This window comes from Poromitra crassiceps, assembly GCF_964638095.1.
Source record: "Poromitra crassiceps genome assembly, chromosome: 19".
NCBI classification, from domain to species: Eukaryota; Metazoa; Chordata; class Actinopteri; order Beryciformes; family Melamphaidae; genus Poromitra; species Poromitra crassiceps.
This window is the reverse complement of record NC_139646.1, coordinates 62,501-82,155: the sequence shown is the minus strand read 5'-3', so window position 1 is coordinate 82,155 and position 19,655 is coordinate 62,501. Positions and strand designations below refer to the sequence as shown.

General features: G+C 41.7%; 2 protein-coding genes across 2 annotated transcripts in view; one reads left to right on the top strand and one right to left on the bottom strand.

The window, feature by feature from the left end:
* The first annotated feature begins 103 nt into the window (after positions 1-103).
* Positions 104-8,356, top strand: LOC310794164 (stromal membrane-associated protein 1-like). Its single transcript, XM_083656081.1, has 10 exons — positions 104-362; positions 774-907; positions 1,456-1,541; positions 1,658-1,733; positions 2,415-2,483; positions 2,670-2,745; positions 4,645-4,775; positions 5,629-5,845; positions 7,396-7,733; positions 7,858-8,356. The coding sequence occupies exons 1-10, from the start codon at positions 245-247 to the stop codon at positions 7,990-7,992; spliced, it is 1,380 nt and encodes a 459-aa protein (XP_083512207.1). The 5' UTR covers positions 104-244; the 3' UTR covers positions 7,993-8,356.
* A 9,642-nt stretch (positions 8,357-17,998) lies between these two features.
* Positions 17,999-19,655, bottom strand: part of LOC310794165 (keratin, type I cytoskeletal 19-like) — a 3,481-nt gene continuing 1,824 nt past the window's right edge. The window contains exons 5-8 of the mRNA XM_083656082.1: positions 19,546-19,655; positions 18,608-18,828; positions 18,391-18,404; positions 17,999-18,281 (exon numbers count right to left, since the gene is read on the bottom strand). The exon at positions 19,546-19,655 is cut by the window's right edge and continues 16 nt beyond it. Coding sequence (XP_083512208.1) covers positions 18,232-18,281; positions 18,391-18,404; positions 18,608-18,828; positions 19,546-19,655 — 395 coding nt within the window. The 3' untranslated portion in view covers positions 17,999-18,231. The remainder of the gene's footprint in view (positions 18,282-18,390; positions 18,405-18,607; positions 18,829-19,545) is intronic.

Here is a 19,655-nt window from a genome sequence, read left to right as displayed (position 1 = left end):
TCAATTGTGAACGGAAGCCAGGCTCTTTAGGTTAGGGCTCGTCCAATCAGGGAACCGTAAACGCGTCGCGTCAGCGCAGGAAAATTCTTGTGGGCGGAGAAGGGATTCCGGTTCCGGGTGTCTTCATATTTCTCTCGCGGGCGTCCGTTCCTCTGATTATGGTCTTTAATCAGAAAGTTGCTGCGATTGACGAGTAATCAAAGTCGAGTTCTTTCGTTAAAGAAAGCCCAACTAAGCCGTGAACATGACGACCCGCTCGGAGAGGGAGAAGTCCCTGAAACTGAACGAGCAGCACCAGGCCATCCTGTCCAAAATGCTGAGAGAGGACGACAACAAATACTGCGCCGACTGCGAGGCGAAAGGTACGGCATTCAGATTGTTGACCTGTAATACATTTGAGCTCCATTTAATGGAACAAACAATCTCACTCAGAATCTATCGCCAACGTTCATTAGTAATAAATCATCTGTTTGTAAGCTAAGCTAACTAAACTAGCTTGGTGGCTGGGGAAGTCAGCTGACATCTTCCTTCCCCTTCAGCTAAACTAAGTAGCTAGCAAGCTAGCTAGCTAACTTGTCTAGATCTAAGCTCCCTACGGTCTCCTCCCAGCCGCAGTTAGCTCAGTTGTCTGGTTGTATTTTAAAAGCATTAAACTGTGTAACAGGCAAAGGAATCTATGTCTCATTTTCATGTCAGGGAATTGGTATGCAAGCTCGTGCATGTTTATCCTATTGCTTCATACATCTCTCTTAACCTATTGTTTCCTCCCTCAGGTCCAAGATGGGCGTCCTGGAATCTAGGAGTATTCATCTGCATCCGATGTGCTGGCATCCACAGGAATCTGGGTGTCCACATATCCCGAGTTAAATCAGTCAACCTGGACCAATGGACCTCAGAACAGATCCAGGTGAGCTCGCTGAGCTAATCCACAGATGATGCTTATTCATATGTCAAAATATTTCCCTGAATACAAAATAATTTATGTGGGATCTATCTATCTATCTAAAAGAGGCAAGTGGGCAATCTGTCTGTTTCTTTAAATTTTTGTCTCACTGATACCCGAGCAATGCGTTTTTTGGTTACACTCTAGCAATTGTGATGTCACTGATGACGTCATAGACATTGTGATGTCATCAGTGAGTGATGTTATCAGTTGTGCAAAACTAAGTTGTGCAATTGTGCGCTACGCATGCCAATAGAGCGGGCGAGCCGAGCGCACGAGATGCTTAGTGAACCCAAAACCTCTGTTTTGTCAGACGTGAAGCAATGATGTCAGTATGCCTTTTACTTTCAATGCCCTTGATCTTATGGCTATTAGAATGATATTACAGACAATGATTAAATTCCAATTCTAAATATTTCAGTGCTAACTACACTTATATATTAACTATTTCTATCTGTTTCACACAGTCTTCTCCACTCAATGTAACTCCATCCCTTCTCTTACTGTTTCAGAGTATACAGGATATGGGTAACACCAAGGCCAGGCAACTTTATGAGGCCAACCTTCCAGAAAACTTCAGAAGGACTCAAACAGACCAGTATCCTTAACTATCAGTAGACACACTTGTGCTAACCAAGTGCCTTGTGTAATAAATGTGTAATAATTTGTTTTTGCCAAGTCGTTGCAGCGTTTTTCCTTAACCTGGACCATTAGAGCAGTGGAGTTCTTCATCAGGGACAAATATGAGAAGAAGAAATACTACAGCAAGAATGTGACCAATGGAGGCAGTGTATGTATCATTAATCTGTCAGTGTATGTATCATTATTAATCTGTAATGAAGTCAAGTGTCCGGTCCCCACCCTGCCAAACAGCTTTTATATCATTAATCTGTAATGAAGTCAAGTGTCCGGTCCCCACCCTGCCAAACAGCTTTCAGCTCTGATTTTGCACCCTTCCAGTTAGGTTGTACATAAGTGCTACAAACTGCACATTTTCTTTCTTTGCACAGGCTTGTAATGTAACATTTCCATGATTTATGTTGTAAGCACTTTCTTACACGTAAAAAATTATATGATCAATTGTCAATATTTGGTGGGGAAACAAGAGTCTTGGGCTTATTTGGTATGTGGTTTGTCCACTTTTGAGTCTGACTGTCTATCAGTATAAATGCATTCTAGTTCAAATATGTTAAATCCTATATACAGTATACTCACACCTTTAGTATATACTTCATTGTGTAAAAGTCCATATGATTACTCATAGCACTCCACAAACACTTGAATGGAATAGAATAGAACTTTGTCACCGTGCTTCACAGGTTGGAAAAGGTGACACAATACACCCCACCCTACACAAAACCACATAGCCAACAATATCAAAAACATGTGAGCAGTAATTGGTTTCCACTAGCCTTTATTCTTCTGTGCTGTTGAACCTACTGTTTACTTTCAATGTCCCTTGTTTTGTTAGCCAAAAGAAAAGGATATCAAGAGAGAGAAGGAGCCAGACAGAGGGAGTAAGTTGTCATCCTATTCCAAGGTAGGTCTAGTTAAACACTCAGAAATACATTCCTTTATGAATTCCTATGATGTCATCCATCGAATGTAATTTTGTAAAGACATGCTCTTCAGTCATCCCATCCCCCCCTCACTGATTTGAGTTGGTTACAATTCCCGATGAATTCATCGTCTGAGCAGTGTTGTATCATTGCATTGTTTTTGACAGAGTGAAGAATGCAGGCCTGTCCCCAAAATCAGCCCAGTGAAGATTTCAGAACCCCCCGTCAACCTCCTAGGCCTCGGTGAGTGTCTTTCCTCTCCCGCTATTTTTATTTCCCACTCCTGAACAAATTCCCTGTGCAACATTTTGGGAATCGGCACGGAATGTGCCTTTTGCAACGATGATCGAATAAGAACACATTCCTCATCACCGGAAGGCTCAGGTGTTAGTTGTGGCTTGCCAAAACTGTTTGCATCAGGCATGGGCAAATATACAGTAAGTGGCCTCCGACAAATATCGCTCCTGGAAATGATGTTGTTCTGATCATTTACGGAGGTAACCAAAATGTATGGAATGTGAAGATCAGAATGTGGAGTTTGCATACAGTTAAGGTGCCATGTAACGCTTGAGTGAGCTTGTCTCACTTCTTTCACACAGCTGTTGTATGGCATTAAGGAACTGCACGCAGTATGCCGTCATTTTTATATGAATGATGGGTGTGCCAGTGTGTTTATATTGTAGACATCATCAGGTAGGGGGGTCCTTTTGGTTTTAAAGACCTATGTTTGCTCCTGGAACCACTCCAGGATCACTTCCAGTAAGTGTTCCAGTTCAACAGTGACAAGTTATTTGCATTTTTATTTCTTCATATATAGACAGATTTGCTGCTGTTGTTATTGCCCCCATTGGGTGGGATTATGGATCATTGTTTATCCATCCATCCATTCTACAAGATATCTCAATTCTCAAACGTCACTGATTGGATTTTGATGAAACCTGCTGGGAACGATACATCTCGCCAATTGATTTGAAAGTAACACTGATTATTAGACCGAGGGTGACACTACAATTGTAGCTAAAAGAAGATGACATGTTACTTGATTGCCCGTTGATTCTTGACTAATAACAGACACAGCCATTCTAGCAGACGGTAGCTATGGAGCATTTGACATTACCTAGGCCAAGAACAAATGCAATGAAGAAACCTGTAACGTAAGAGAGCTATGTCGGAAAGGAATTATTTTATCTCCTGCAATTATCGAAATAGAAAGTAGATACAGGCTTAAAAGGCAGCTCAAAGTACATCTTACTATTTCATAACTAGTTAATTGTAGGTCAATGAATGGAACTCGTATTAATAATAGTGGACTATGTACCCCCTAGTTAGTTTCTAGAGAGACCTAGTATTTTATTATGGTATTTATGATTTTGATTATTATATAGTGTTTATAGGAGAGTGATTAGAGATGATGTTGGCTAGGCTGATTAGTAACTGATATTAACTAATATAGTATAGGTAGATGGTAGATATATTATAGTATTATGTATTATATTTGCTAATGCTTTGTATTATATTTGCTAGATAAACGAATTCTAGGTAGATGGATGGTAATGTATTATATCTATTCTAGGTATATATATTATAGGTAGATACTAGATAGTAATGGTAGATTGTAATGATGATGTAGGCTACACGGTTGTGTGTATGTTTGGATGGATATACATGTGTACATATGTGTATGTAATGTATCTATGTATATGCTATGCATGTGTGCATCTATGCATATGTGTAAGTGTGTGTGTGAATGTATGAACTGTTCTTCATATGGATATTTGCACATTGCTGACTTGTGAGGCCTTACGGGTAACCAGGTTTGAGTTTTCCCTTCTGTTTATGATTTTAAATTGTCTTGTGCTATTGGATTTCTATTTTTATTTGATTCATTGTATCTGTATTGTTTGTATGTCTTTGATGTGGAGCCCAGGAAGAGTAGCTGCTTTGTGTAATGGCTAATGAGGAGCCTATTAAACTAACTAACAGTATCATTTCTATGTATCATTTCTCATAACGTTGGTGAAGTAGAATCAAAATGGGAAACAGTCAGAGAGAAAGACATGCAGAGTTCTTCACTGCTCTTATTGTTTGTGTGTAAGCTCATTTGCCACCTGTCAAACCAGTTTGTTCACCTTTCTCTCATAGACGCACCGGCAGCAGTATCGACTAACAATGGTAGCACTAGCACAACTCAGAACAACAATGACCTGGATATATTCGGCCCCATGGTATCCAATCCCCTCCCCACGTCCACATCCACAGTTCCGTTTTCTCAGGTGAGTCCAAGCAAGCATTCTCTAGTTCAAATACAATTGCATTTCTGTAAATGGTTCAGACTCACAACAACTGTGTGAGTAGTAGTATAATTTGTATACTACTTTCCTCTGATGATGCGGAAGTGAAGTGAAAAGCTGTAGTTCCTCGAATGGCCACTTGGGGGTCGAGGGCAGTAGGCATTCCCCCCATGTTAATGCCCGACTTTGTAACAGGATTAAACATCTTTCCAGTCGGGGGGCAAAACATGGTTTTGGTCTATATAGCTAATTTCACCTTTTTATAACAGCTGTAGGGGCGTCATTTTTTATATAACTCGCCCGTTTGGAGTAAAATAGATGATAGAAAAGGGGGTGATTGACAGATCACCTGTCCAGTGATCGTGCAGCTTGCCGATCACGGATCAATAGCAGGCGGAGCTGCAGCTCTGGGAAACCCCCACTCTGCTGACGAAAAATCAAGATGGTGACGGCCAACGAATCAACTCCAAACGGAAGACCGTTTTTGTGTGTGATAGCTCTGTCCATATTTTTAGGTCGGTGATTTATCCCATAATGTCAGGACAGCAGTGAACATTAATTGTTCGTGCCACTTATGAGGAGAGGCACATGTAGAGTGTCTCCCATCTCTTTTCACTGCCCATAAATAAATATGGCATTTTAACTGTAAGGTGTCTTATTACTATTAAATGAATCACTATTGTTAGAGCATGTGATGTGATTTGATTTCATTTGATTTCAGCTTGTATTGAAACCTGGCATCATTACAGAATTTTGATTCTTCTCCTTCATCAGCGAATCTTGAAAAACAAAACAAAACAATCCATTCTGTCTACTTTGTTTTTTCTCTTTTCAGGCTAGCTCCAGTAATGCTGCCAGTCCCCCAACACAAGCTCCAGCAGGAGGGGCGCTAGGAGGGGTGGGCAGCTCAGGGTCATGCCAGGGAGAGCTGGACTTGTTCAGTGACGGCAGTAGCAGCACTAAGGGGGATGATGTGGCCAAGAAGCCCCTGTCCAAGGACTCCATCCTGTCCCTTTATGGATCTAGCAGTATGCCCCAACAGCCCGCCACTGGTGAGGGCCGCCATACTTAAAAAATTCAAAAGCACATAATATGATAGTATTTTGCTCGGGCCACAATCTTTCTTGTTTAGAAACCATCCCTATACTCAAAAATAACACTTATTTTGACATATTGCTTTTTATAGGAAAAGGGGATGAGTGGAGGAATATGATTGGTATCATTAAGTCAACGCCTTAACTTGCAGATGTTTTCTTAAGCTAGACCCACAACACATGCAGAATATTCAACAGCAAATGCCTGAAAGCATCCTGAGGGTCCATCATTTAATTCCCAAGTATTATCAGTGCTTAAAGGAATAATCTGCCGATTTTCAACCAGCTATACAAAATCAGTAGTATATCAGAAAACTACAACATCAGTAGTGTATCAGAAAACTACAAAATCAGTAGTGTATCAGAAAACTACAAAATCAGTAGTGTATCAGAAAACTACAAAATCAGTAGTATATCAGAAAACTACAAAATCAGTAGTGTATCAGAAAACTACAAAATCAGTAGTGTATCAGAAAACTACAAAATCAGTAATATATCAGAAAACTACAAAATCAGTATCAGAAACCTGTCAACAATTTTGCAGGCATTCATTTAGTTTGAGAGTTATTGAGTTTATTTGAGTTAAGTTGTGGACCAGTCATTTCATTTGTCCATGAATGACATCACTGGTCCACGACTTCACTCAAATCAATGTGTGTGCTTCTTGTGCTGACATGACAAGTGAATGAACGGTCAATGTCTCTATTCATCTTTTCTCCCTTATAAATGCCATACTCTACGTTTCTTCTGTATATTAGGCCTATTGTGGTCGATTGCTTTTGGAAATTAAATGCTATTAAATACACCATATCTCATTATCATTCAAAAACAATGAAAAGACGTGTAATTGAGGACGGATGTTTTATGTCCGTCCTTGTGAAGAACCCAGAAAACGTCTAGCGCGACCGCTGAGCAACATATGTTGAAGACCACTTTAAACTGTACAGGTTACAGGCTTGCCCATAACGTCGTCCATATCGTTCATTTAACTGTCATTCTCCATTGAGCACATTTGTGAACAACATTGTGCATGTAACTTTACGTTTTCTGAAACAAGTTGCAACTTTTCTATTGATGGACATGCATTTATACAACAACAGAATTATTTGGACTGGAGGTAGAAAAGAAACACAATCAACACAATTGGCTGGTTACTCTCCTAGCTCCTAATGACAGGAAGGTATGAAAAAATAGATCCCTCCCAACCCTAGGCCGGAGGCATACAACCATGATGCAGTAGTACAGTGCGGTCCTAACTTCTGTTCCTGACATTTACTTCCTGCTTAGTTTCCTTGCATGGACAAAGGAAATTGGACTTGCTGTCTTCTATGCAATATAATGACTATCACAAAGAACAGGTGCACACACATACCCACAGAGCCGTGTATACCACATTATACATCACAGTGTGTTTTTTTTATACATAACATAATGTATCGAAATACCTACTTGAAAGTCACATTTCTATTCAAAATGCTCATCTCTCTTTCCATGTCTTCTCCTCTCAGCTGGCATGTTCATGGGTCCCTCCCAGATGCAGTTCCCTGTCCAAGCCACTGCAGGCTATCAGGCCTTCCCCGGCATGGGGTCGCCCATGCCTCCCACCACCGTCATGGGCGCCATGATGGCTCAGAGCGGGGCAGCCATGATGGCGCCCAATGCGGGCATGATGGTTGGGATGACGATGCCCAACGGCTTCATGGGGAACGTCCCCGCCACCGGTGTGATGGGCATGGCCCCTAGGATGATGGGACCGCAGGGTGGTGCCATGCCTGCGGGCATGGTGCCTGCTCAGGGCATGTACACCATCCAGCCCGGGCAGCAAGCCCAGTGGAACATGGGTCAGGTACGGAGTGTGTTGAAGCTGTGATGCTCTGTCACTGTTGAAACTTGTTATTTCATGAATTTATGATTGAATTAAGCCCATGGTGTAACGCTCTAGTGTCGTCTCTTTCTCTCACATCCCGTAGGTGAACCAGCAGATGTCAGGGATGACTCTGAGCGGTGCTGGTGGGCAGATGGCCTTCGCTCAGCCTCCCTCGGCTGTGGGTGGCTGGGCTGCTGCTGCATCTGGCCAGACTCTCAGCACACAGCTATGGAAGTGAGCCTTTGAGGGGGTCAGTGGTTGGGCAGAGTAAGAGTAGGGGTTTGCTAGAGGTGCAAAACAAATCTTGTGCATCTCGGGCACCTCGCTATGAACTGATGCCCGCTTTCCAGCGTTGACCACCCTTCAGAACATGAAAGTTGTATCTCTTTCTCTCCCTTTCTCTGTCTCTCATTCTCTCTTTCTCTGTCTCTCCTTCTCTCTATTGTGTGAGTGAATTGGGAGTCATACATGATTACAGCCTGGCAGTTTCTGCCTGTCATATGGTTTTCAATCATAACTTTTATTTTCCTTTTTGGGAAAAAAAAAATATATAAGGAAGGTAAAGTCCCAACAAAAATGACATCGACATATCAGAAGCTGCAGGACCAGTTACACATGCTTTTATTGTATCACTGTATCACTATAAGATTCTAGAAAATTTAAATGAATAGTATTTAACGGGAGAAGACATGACTATTATGTCTGTCAGTACTGCTCCCAAATGTACAGCGCTGTATAACCTTCTTTTAAAGTACTTGTGGTCGCCCTATAAAATAAAAGTGATAAGCCAAAAAATGTGTTTGTGATATTGAGCTGTTCAATTGTTTTTAAAGCCCAATCCAGAAAGGGAGGAAACACTGGGGAGACTGAGGTTTGCTGTCACACAGTTCAATGGGCTCACATTAAGAATTCTGTACCAAAATGCTAACTACATTTTATTTTATTAGTTTAATTTTGTAATTTTATGTTAGAAAGTGAACACTTGAGTTAGCTGTTATCTCGCCCTGCCACCTCTATATACTCTATGGCTGACATTTCTGCAGAGGCACTGATCCTAAGTTGCACAATGAATAAAGTTGCATCACATCCTGTATATTTGTAAACCGGATGATGGGCCGATCAGTACAGAAGCAACTCTCCTCTCTCAGTAGGCCTGTAAGACAGAGGGACAAGTGCAAAATGTGGAAGTTAACTGCCTCAACTATCAAGATCATTCAGATCATTCACCTTTGAAAAGGAGTGAGAAATTGTTCTCAGGAATGACATTTTACTACTGCAGAACACGCAAGGTTTCAGGTTTATTCAAAACCTGCAGATGGGAATACTGTCACTATCCATGCAACTAACAACTAAAAGTGAACCAAAAACAAAGATACATGGAACTGCCAACAAAATGGAATGCAAAGAAGTATCTTTATAATATAGTAGCCTAGCTGACACTATCCACAAGAAAGTATGTTAAAAAATAAGTTTGGTGGTTTGATGATGGGCTACTCTCAACAGACGCGTTTTGCTTGCTCTCAAGCATCTGGCTTGAGAGACTATTGATCGGGGGTGGAAAGCATTGTCTCAGGCACAGGTGTGGGTGTGTGTGTGTGAGATTCCAATCAATGATTACAGAACATCGGCTATTTCTCTCATGAACTAATCAGTGAACTCCTGTTGAAGTACTAGACAAGTAGACCATTAAAAAGGCAGTATGAGGTGTATGTGGGCTAGGTGTCACTCAGGGACATTTGTAGTTTGGATTTGAAGGAGTTTGAGATAGGCAGAGGTGCAGACTTGGAGTGTGTTGATATTATGTATGGGGAGTATTTTGATTTGATCTATTTTTAAAGAGGAGCTGATGATGATCGAATATGTTAGAAAATGTAGCCAACCTAACATTTTTTAAATATGATGTGAATTCTGTGAAGATTGGAGATATATGTACTTGCCCATATGATATTTCCATAAATATGGAATATGGGTAAATCAAACTGTATAGGGTTAAGACGCTTAAAAAGCTTGCCAAAGATCACCTTCAATTGATCGACTCTCTTAAGTTAAGAGACATGATAAATTGAGGTGGTCTTTGCAAGCTATTTTCTTCAACTGATTCATAAAAGTATCTCTTTGCTACAACCAGAATGATGACAAACGGAGACAACCCAATTTTATACATAACCCTATGCATAATTGGATGTCAATTGCTAAATAGGGATCACATATAGTCACCCGAGTGTTTCATTTCTTTTGGAAAGTGCCTGTTTTGTATTGAGCAGAATTTGGACATAACAAAGATAGATTTGAAAAGGATCTGAAAATCTAATGGGCAGTCTCTCTTATTCTTTATCTCTCTCCATGATTGATAAATGACTCCTACAAGAGGCTGCGAGAAGAAAATCCAACACTTGATGGCAGTGTTGCATCAGCTCAAGAAATCTAATGAAAAGGAGTTAACCCAGTCAACACAGTCAGACCAAACTCAGCTTAATTAAGCGGTCTATAAAGTTGCTTTTCAGTGTCAAGACCATCTAGAAAATAATAATAAAAAAAGTTTCAATACATCTACATCTATCTTTTTCTAAGCTTGATTTATTCGCTTATACTTTGCTCTTTATGACTTTGATTTTTCCTATGCAGTATAAAGTACTTTGTGACATTGGTTTTAAAGTGCTATACAAATCGTTTATTATTATTATTGCATTTGTTGCATTGCATTTTTTATAGTTATTTATTGAGAGTCTTTGAGGCAGACTTTACTGTAATCCAAACATATACATTTTTGGAAAAGCAGGGTCATATTAACTATTCACTCAGTACCAGTTTTGTAGGGAAAATGTGTCTCATGCCCTTCTGCCTCTCAGTGTTCAGTCGTTCCGTCACTGCGTAGCTCAGTGCCCACTGGGTTTTGGATATGCTTATGTGAATTTCAACAGAATGATTCATTTCTTTAAATACAGCTGGTAGGGGTTTGGAATATATTGCTATAGCTTTTTAGGTTTTGAAAGCTTGAACACTTTCCGAGCTAAATAGTTGGAAAGAAATATAATTTACACTCACTAAAAAGTCAAATGTGGCCTATGGTGACATTTGCTGTAGTTACACAGGACATTCAAACTCACAACCATGAAAATGGTTGAAAAATCACATCCACCTAATGCTTGGCTGGGCCTGAAGGATACTTGGTGGTGTTCCACTTGCTAACTCTGAGCAGCCCCCAAAGCCTTTTGCTGCATGAGGCAGAGCTTGGAACTTTCACAGTTAGGTCTGATGCCGTTCCCCGCATGGGATCTTTAGCAAAGAGGTTAGGCATTCCTCTCAGCTTCTGTGTCAAACTTAACACTGCTGCAGAAGAGAGACAGTCAGCAGAGTGAAGAAGGCGCTTTCTCTCCCGCTTGACCCCAGATGGCAACATTCCTGCTGCGCTCGAGCTCCCTCTTTCCACAGGCAGATACTGTATAAGCACATCAGCCTCTTTTTTTTTACAGTGTGACTTCAGCCTCCAGTGTAACTCATAGGCATGACTAATACTTAACTAAACACGTTTTCACCTTTATTTTATACAGAGGGGAGTCAGTGAGAGCAATGCTCTCTTTTTCAGGAGTGCCCTGTTCACATTCACACACACATTCACACCTAGAAGCTGACCAGTACAACCACAGTCTGATCTGCTGGCCACTGAAGAAAACCCCCTGCCTTTTCACTTTCCCCGTGCAGATTTATCCTGCCGGTCCCGAGGATTGAACCGACGACCTTCCCGTCACAAGCTTGCTTCTCTAGCCTTTAGGCCTAAACCACTCTAACCACTGCCCACATATTAGTGATAATATACTCTCATTTGATTTGGGAAAACTCCACATGATCAAACATAAAGCAGGCCTACACTCAAGTGAGTTATTCTGACAATTATTTTTTCATTCATTCACAATTAAACGTAGAACCTTTAATCGATGTAACACTTCAATTAGGTACAATGCTATTTTCTCTAATTAAACCCTGTTTCACCAGGCAACTTGACAAAGAATGCATTCTTACTCAGCACCGATGACCAAAGGAGGCAGTCTAGCAGGGGGAGGAGGATTACACACATTCTTGGAAACTGTCCATCGCTGCTACAGTTCTTCTGCTGTTGGTGATTCAGCAGCTCCACGAAAGCTCTTGTGGGTTCACGTTGCTAAAAGTCACTTCAGCGGTAGTTTTGATCGACTGTTGCATTAAAGTTGCTTTTAAAGCCTAAACAAATGATCATCTCTGGCCCTGCTTTGGCTCTATTGAAGTTCAGTCGCCTTCACCAACTTCACATCTGGATGAAAGGCTGCTGCTGCTTGCTTCATTGGCATCCCGTTTGTTAATAGTTTCACCACCTACTGGAACAAGATCATGCATTTTCAGACAAGACCAAATGCATCCAAACCAGACTGGATCACAACTTCTTGCTATGAATCTGCCACCATTTGAGCTCTTTCATGTACCTGAAGACATGAGCAAGTAACATCTTACTGCACACCCCTGCTGTAATCAGTCGTCTGATCTGCTCGCCAAATATTGCCTTGAATCAGTCAATTAAGATAAGTCTGTGAATGTGAGGTCTCTAATAAATATGTCATCCTCCAGAACTATTGTGTCTATAGTGATTTTTTTTTCTTTTTATGTTCACATACTGATGGTTGAGTCAGGGTGAGGCACACTGCTAACCAAAGCCACCACTCCCAACTATACGCCCATTTCCACTTGCCTGGTCACAGTGGTGGTTAGAAGTCATTTATAAAATAATTGTGTTCCACTGTTTCCTTTAGCAACTTCACCTCATTTGAACATCTCCGTTTCTTGGTTACAAGGCCTCTATTTTGTGTATTAGCTAGTTTGCAGACAGCCTGAACCCAACAGTGCTTTTATTGAAGAATTCTCTAGTCTGAACTCCCATCCACTGTCATGCCTGTACAGAACAGGACATTCATTCTTGGATGATTTTAATATCATATATCATCACGTTTGTTGTCTGACTCCTACTCTATTTTCTGAATCTTATTGAATCTTTTTAATCTTGTTCAATCTTGTACTGAGCCCATTCATTCTAATGGTCACAGGCTTGACCTGGTTATTACCCCCTGCTAAGGAGCTTATGTTTTCTGTGCCGTTTGTCTTGACCGATTTTCATCAACCTTGGTGGAAGGGGTGTAGCATGGTCCAAGGAAGAACCCATTACATTTTGGAGTGGATCCAGATCCAACTCTCACGAACACGCAACTATGGCCTTGGCAGAGGTCTCTCCGAGTGCCTTTTTAGTTTCATCTTTATTCCGGATAAGGACATTGTTTTAAAAATGATCACAATCCTTCCTTTATCCAGGCCTGTCCATTCTCACAGAACACAACACAAAGTTTGATACAAAATTCTGTGAGGCTTTGGACAAACTAACATAATTTGCTTCTTGACGCCGTAGCTCGTTTAAAAAACAAGATAAGCCATCTTCAAGCCCTCACATGGCTGAATGTGCAATGTAGAAAGGATGGATGGATGGATTTTGAAGGTGCAATTGCAAATCAATCTGGACATTCTAATAAATCTCACAGCAAATTATCAAAAAGCAGTTAAGTTTGCGAGGCTGTCATATTTCTCAGATTTCATCTCCAAAATTGGTCACAACCCCATTCATATGACATGCAGCTATAACCCCTTAAAACTGGTTCCCAAGTGGGGTCACCTGGAATTCAAATGGGGTCGTTTTTTTTCTCTGTTTTTTTACACGACACACAATTTAAAACTAACGAAAATAATTAGGGCCACTTGTGATTTTTATTTTTATATTTTTAGTTCTGAGTTTAATGTCAGAATTCTGGTGGTGGTGGTGGGGGTCAGAATTTTGAGGAAAAAGTCTGAATTCTGAGATTAAAGACGTTGTCATGTAAGAACAACCAGGCGACCTCATGCAACTCAAGCCCATTTGAGGCATGTTTCAACAGCCCACTGATGACATCTCTGATGACATCATCACTGATGACATCACTGATGATGACATAATCAATGTTCACGCCCATTCGAGGATCTTTCAACAGCCCAACTTTGGCACTGATGACATCAATGATGACATCAGCACTGATGACATCATCACCGTCATCCATTCCTGACTGCATGCCTGACTCACCCCAAAAAGTCTTGACCAGACGCTGCGCAGGCCAATAGAGCAGGCAAGGTGATCTGAGCCTCGAGGAAACCAGAGCTCTTGAGGGGGGATGGAAGAGGGTGAGAGGAGGATTGTGTTTTACAGAATGTATATGTAGGGAAACAGTGGATGGATAAATCCAGGAGGCGGTAATGCAACATAAAGGATGCCAACTGCCATAAAACACCACAGAAGAAGAAGAAGAAGAAGACGCTGCGCAGGCTGCACGGGGTAAAAAGTCAGCATTCCGATTTTAAAGTCAGAATTCTCAAATTAAAGTCAGAATTCTCAAATTAAAGTCAGAATTCTGAGAGAAAAAAGCCATCATACTGTTCCATGTGACATCACATGATGTCACTGACGATATTACTCATGTACTGGAATTTGAATGTCTGCTGCCCCTAGATTTTTGTTAGGTCACAGTAGGGTCAAAAGCCAAAAAAGGTTGGGAACCCCTGCCTTAAAATGAATTACACCAGCTTAACCTGAAGTCCTGCTTATCAGTAACAGTAAGTGCTGGGTGTCACAAAATGTCCTCCAACTAAATGTGACAACAAATGTGAGTTTGTTGTTTTTGGCCTGCCAAATTCCCACTTGAGGGTAATCTTGGCAACCAGTCGGACTGTGTTGCATAATTTCCTATGTTATTCCTGTCCTGTTTTATTAGGTGACCACATAAAGATAATGAAGAATGAATAATGGTGCATTTCAAACGTCAAGACAAAACTTTGAGAGGATCACCGCAGATCACGACCAGAGAAAGTGCCGTCAGACAACCGAACAACGTCAAGACAAACAAATTAATCGTTAGATCAGGGATACTCAACTTGCTTTGCCTGGGGGCCACTTTCGTGAAATGATAGAAGGCCAGGGGCCAGTTAATAAACAATCAATATACATTTTTCTCTAGCGGATTGTAGGTTTTTGGGGTGTCAGCCGGAGTTTAGTCTGACAATGTTGTGCACACCGGATAGTTAGTTAGGTTAAGTACATACATAAGTGCCTGGGTAGCGAGCAGACGGCGGTATTTGACAATTTAGCAGCTAAATCATAGATTATTGAAAGATATTCCATATTCCAGACTGAAATGCTATAACAGAAGTGGAGTATTGGCCAGAATGACATGAACATTTGGACACTTAGGCCATGTTCACATTACATGCAAATCCGATTTGCTGATAAAGTCATTAATCATCATTATCTTGATTGGTTTCCCAATTCTGAATTGGGAGTGTGTCCGCACTGCCACAAATCTGATTCTCAAGTCGGATCTGTGTGTCCAGACCTAAACAGCCTGCATGGGTTGCTATGGTAACGACGTGGGCGTCAGTAAATACGTACGTTGGTGACGTGGTTTTCCTGCGCAGAAGCATTTGATGACGAGTTGCGAGTGACTTTCAAATCAGATTTTGTGGATCTGCGCGTCCGCACTCAAGTCACATCAGTCGAAAGCAGATTGGAAACTACCTCCATATGTGGTTTGGGACAAGTGACACAAATCAGACTTGGAGTGTCCAGACTCATAAAACCAATCTGGATAAAGTCATTAATAGGTCACTAAAGTTCACAAATCAGATTTGGCCTCCTAGTCTGAACATGGTGTTATTCAGCGGGTATCTTGCATGTTGGGTTCAGGTGCACTGTAAAAATATATATATATATATATATATATATATATATTTTTTTTTTTGCAATTCCATCGCGGGCCGCACAGGGGGCGCCCGCGGGCCGCATGTGGCCCACGGGCCGCCAGTTGAGTATCACTGCGTTAGATGATGTGTCCTGCCTTAGGTTGCTCCTGATCACAGGTTCTGGCCCATCTTCGGATCATCACCTGGCACACTTGGACCCCATTTACACCTGTAGTCCTCCTGGCCAGCGCACTACCATGTGCACTGTAAAAACAAGACTAGATCAAACCTAGTATATAAATTAGCTGGCCCACAGTGTTGTAACTCTTTTCCAAGGAAAGTAGCTATTGGCTGCTCAGAAAGTTGTTGTATTGTTCTGTTGTAACAGGTGTCGTGTGACAATAAAGACGGCCTTGTCCATCCGGTTCTTAAAATAGCTAGTGATTGAACAGTCTTGGTTTCTTCCTACAGTATCTATTAATCTGGAGTGACACATCACAAATCATGGGTCCTATCTTTGGGATGCGAGCACGTTGTTTACACCAGCTAAGGTCTGAACACAATGCGAGCCAGACTACCTCCAGATGTGGTCAGGCAGATCTGATCACATTCTGATCAAGACACGTTTACACCTTGCATTAACATGTGTTTTCCCTTATCCGGATAGTGTATCCGGATACAGATCACATTTGAATACCAAACGCTAAAGGTTTTTTCAGACCAAAAGCGAATAAACACATTTATCTCTATATGAGCCTATCCACATCAAATCAGAACCTTCGGTATTTCGCAGTGCAGATTTATTTTATTTTTTTCTGTTTTGGTGTGGATAGTCCCATAGAGATAAATAGTTTTGTTTTTTTGTTTTGTTTTGTTTTGAATTGCATTGCGATTTATTCGCACGCATTATTCACTTTTTCTGAAAATACCTGAAATGGGGTCTTTGTTTTTGCTCTTGATAGGCCAGTGGTGGTGCAGCTGCACACGTAAACCCACATCAGGGAAAAATACTCTGCCTTTGGTACACCATCTTATATTTCCCTACCACATTACATGCATGAGTGGAATGGCTTCGTCTGACTGTTTGTTTATATCACTGCATCCTAATATGCAACAAACGGGTCGAAATATGGACCTAATCCTCAGAGGAGGTTGGATTTTGTAATTTGAACTGCTCAGGGCCTATCCTTCTCTAAAACCAATATTACACCAGGGGCGGCTGTAGCTCAGGAGGTAGAGCGGGTTGTCCACTAATCGCTTTGGATCAAAGAGGTTAGTGGTTTGATTCCCGCCTCCTCCAGTCTGCTTGTTGAAGTGTCCTTGGGCAAGATACTGAACCCCAAATTGCTCCCGATGGTGTGTAGGCACCCTGCGCGGTAGCCTGCCGCCATCGGTGTATGAATGGGTGAATGTAGACTACCTACTGATTGTAAAGCGCTTTGGATAAAAGCGCTATATAAATGCAGGCCATTTACCATTTACCATTACCATGATCTGAGAATTTAGCATCCTTCATAACATCTTGCACATTTTATCGAGGAGTTGACTGTAATTTCAAGCTGTAACCTTCCAATTATATACTAACATGGAACAAACACTACTTTTTCTCCCTCTCTCCCTCTCTCTCTCTCTCTCTCTCACACACACACACACACACACACACACACACACACACTACAGTATATAGACAAATTGCCTCCTCTTTCACAGGAAGATGCACATCAAGTCACAAGGGGTCGAGCAGCCCCACCCCTCATGAAACAGTGTCATGACATCATTGGTCATCTGCTCTTAATCAGAGTTCATAAAAGGGGTAAAAAAAAAAAAAAAAAAAATCATAAAAGGGGTCAAAGTGCGGCACTGATAGCAACTCTGTCAACAATGTCTCTTTTTGTTCAGTCGGTCAGTGTTTTTTTTCCCCCATTCAGTGTTGCTGCGCTGAGGTCTGTGTGTACTTGTTCCTAGGAAACAGGAACGCTCGGAGTCAGACACACTTCATGTAACACTGTGTTGGAAGCCTCCAGGGCAAAGATTAGTCAACCATTGGGTGTGTCTTGTTTAAGAAGGCCTTGCACCACACCCCGGGCCATTTGCTTTATGCTCACAGAACTTGCACTTTTTTGTCTGTTTTTTTTCTTCCTGTGTTTGAGTTTATGAAGCATCGAGTCAAACGTGTATTTTCTCGAACATCCCGATGATTTCTTTACCACACTGGAGCGGGTCACCATTGTTCACCTCTTCCTGACAACAGCACTGTTACGTAATGCACATTTCCGCTCCCCCCATCAATCCACCTCCCAGAACACGGTTGCCATGACTACACTGCCCAAACACCCAAACACATGGATGTGATGGGAAAAGATACAGGCTTATTTTGTATCTGGTTTGTATTGGGTTTCATGTTGACCTTTCCGAAAAGCTATCTTCTTCAAGACCAGTTCAGTCACAAAACAAAACGTGTATTCACCAGCAGATTTATTTGTCAGCGTCACACACACAACACAGACATTATCCTATGAGTTGCAAATCTTATGTTTCATAAACCTTAACGTTGGTTGCACCTTTAACATATCTCCACAGGTGTTTGAAGGCCAATTTCCCTCTTCTCGTGTAACAGCTTCAAATGTTTATGAGTTGGTGTGAATGCATGTGTAAGTGTGTGTGTGTCTGAGAACAGCTTGTCCTGCTAGTTGGACTCCTAGTTGGAGCTGCGCACTGTGGTGGTTGTGACGGTGGTCTTAGAGCCCCCTGTAGACAGAACAAAAACAGCATTGTAGCAGTGCCATAAGCTTACGTTACAGTCATTGCAGTGCGTACTGGTTGTTGTGTAATGCTTCTGTAAAAGGAGGTCACTCACCTGAACCAACGGGCCTGAAATAAGGATGAGGAAAGGAGAGGAAAGTAGTGAATAAACAGTTGAGTGGCATTTAATTGCCATGTGCTTGTTGTCTAAGTAAACATGACTATAGCACTTAATCACATGGTCAATTGGACTATGTGTGGTCTAGAATGGTCTCATTACATCTGGACCACTTTGGATAACAGAGTCCATGCTGAACTGTAACTGGGTCTACCTGGATTCTTCCCCCTCCAGGAGGCTTCTGTAGGTTGCAATCTCCTGCTCCAGTCTGGTCTTGATGTCCAGCAGCATCTTGTAGTCCTGGCCCTGCTGCTCGATGCTGGCACGCACGTTGCCCAGCTCCTGCTCTAGCATGTTGATCTGGTTCTGGTAGTTAGATAGCATAGAACTATAGCGGCCCTCCGTCTCTCCCAAGGTGTTCTCCAGAGCTGCTTTCTGTTAGGGAGGAGATTTAGAAAAACCATTCGTGAAGAACTGTGGAAGAACTGAAGTAATGCATGTACTACCACACATAAAACTTCATCCATACTTGCAAACCGGTATAATAAACCCCAGTCATAAGAGTTCTGCAGATTCAAATCTATAGCCTGTAGGAACAAACTACACCCTGGATTATGTTTGTGAGACACAATGGCTTGGCTGGGCTATGTTTGCACAGCATGTTTGTGCAATAATGTAATTTTTTTCTATTACAAAGGAATAATCAGCGTATGAATAGGATTTTGCACGCTTGATGTGACTTTTAAGCTTTAGTTTACTTTGCTCCTCCACCACTGGTCCACCGTTAGGAGCAATGTCCTGTTGTTGCAGGGAGTGTTGACTGATTGACTCCAGCTGGGTAGCATAATCCACGGGAGTAAAGTTTTTGGACATCCAGTCCTGCATTCCTCCAGCTTTGTTCAAGCCCCTTTTCTGTCTCCCAGAATATGAGCAGATGTCTGTGAAACGTCTGGCCCAGGAAAAGCCCTAGGCCTCCACTAAAGCCCTCCTTCTCTTCTCTTCCCCTCCCCTCTCTGCTTTAGCATCTATCACCCTCTATTTCTCCAGCATCTCCACTGACAAGACAGCGGTACAGGGATTTTGCTCATATAAGGCAAGATCTTCTATTGTGAACAGATGGTCACCATGTTTTCATGGTTTGTGTTGTCTTACCATACTGAGCTGAGACTGCAACTCAATCTCCAGGCCCTGCATTGAGCGCCGCAGGTCGTTGATCTCTGTCTTGGTTGTCTGGATTGTCTCTGTTTTAACAGCCACCTCTT

Excerpts from the sequence above, each read along its gene's own strand:
- LOC310794164 (XM_083656081.1), top strand. The coding sequence starts at position 245 with ATGACGACCCGCTCGGAGAGGGAGAAGTCCCTGAAACTGAACGAGCAG. Across the intron at positions 1,734-2,414 it reads ATGTGACCAATGGAGGCAGT|CCAAAAGAAAAGGATATCAA; the intron begins GTATGTATCATT and ends TTGTTTTGTTAG. Across the intron at positions 7,734-7,857 it reads CCCAGTGGAACATGGGTCAG|GTGAACCAGCAGATGTCAGG; the intron begins GTACGGAGTGTG and ends CACATCCCGTAG.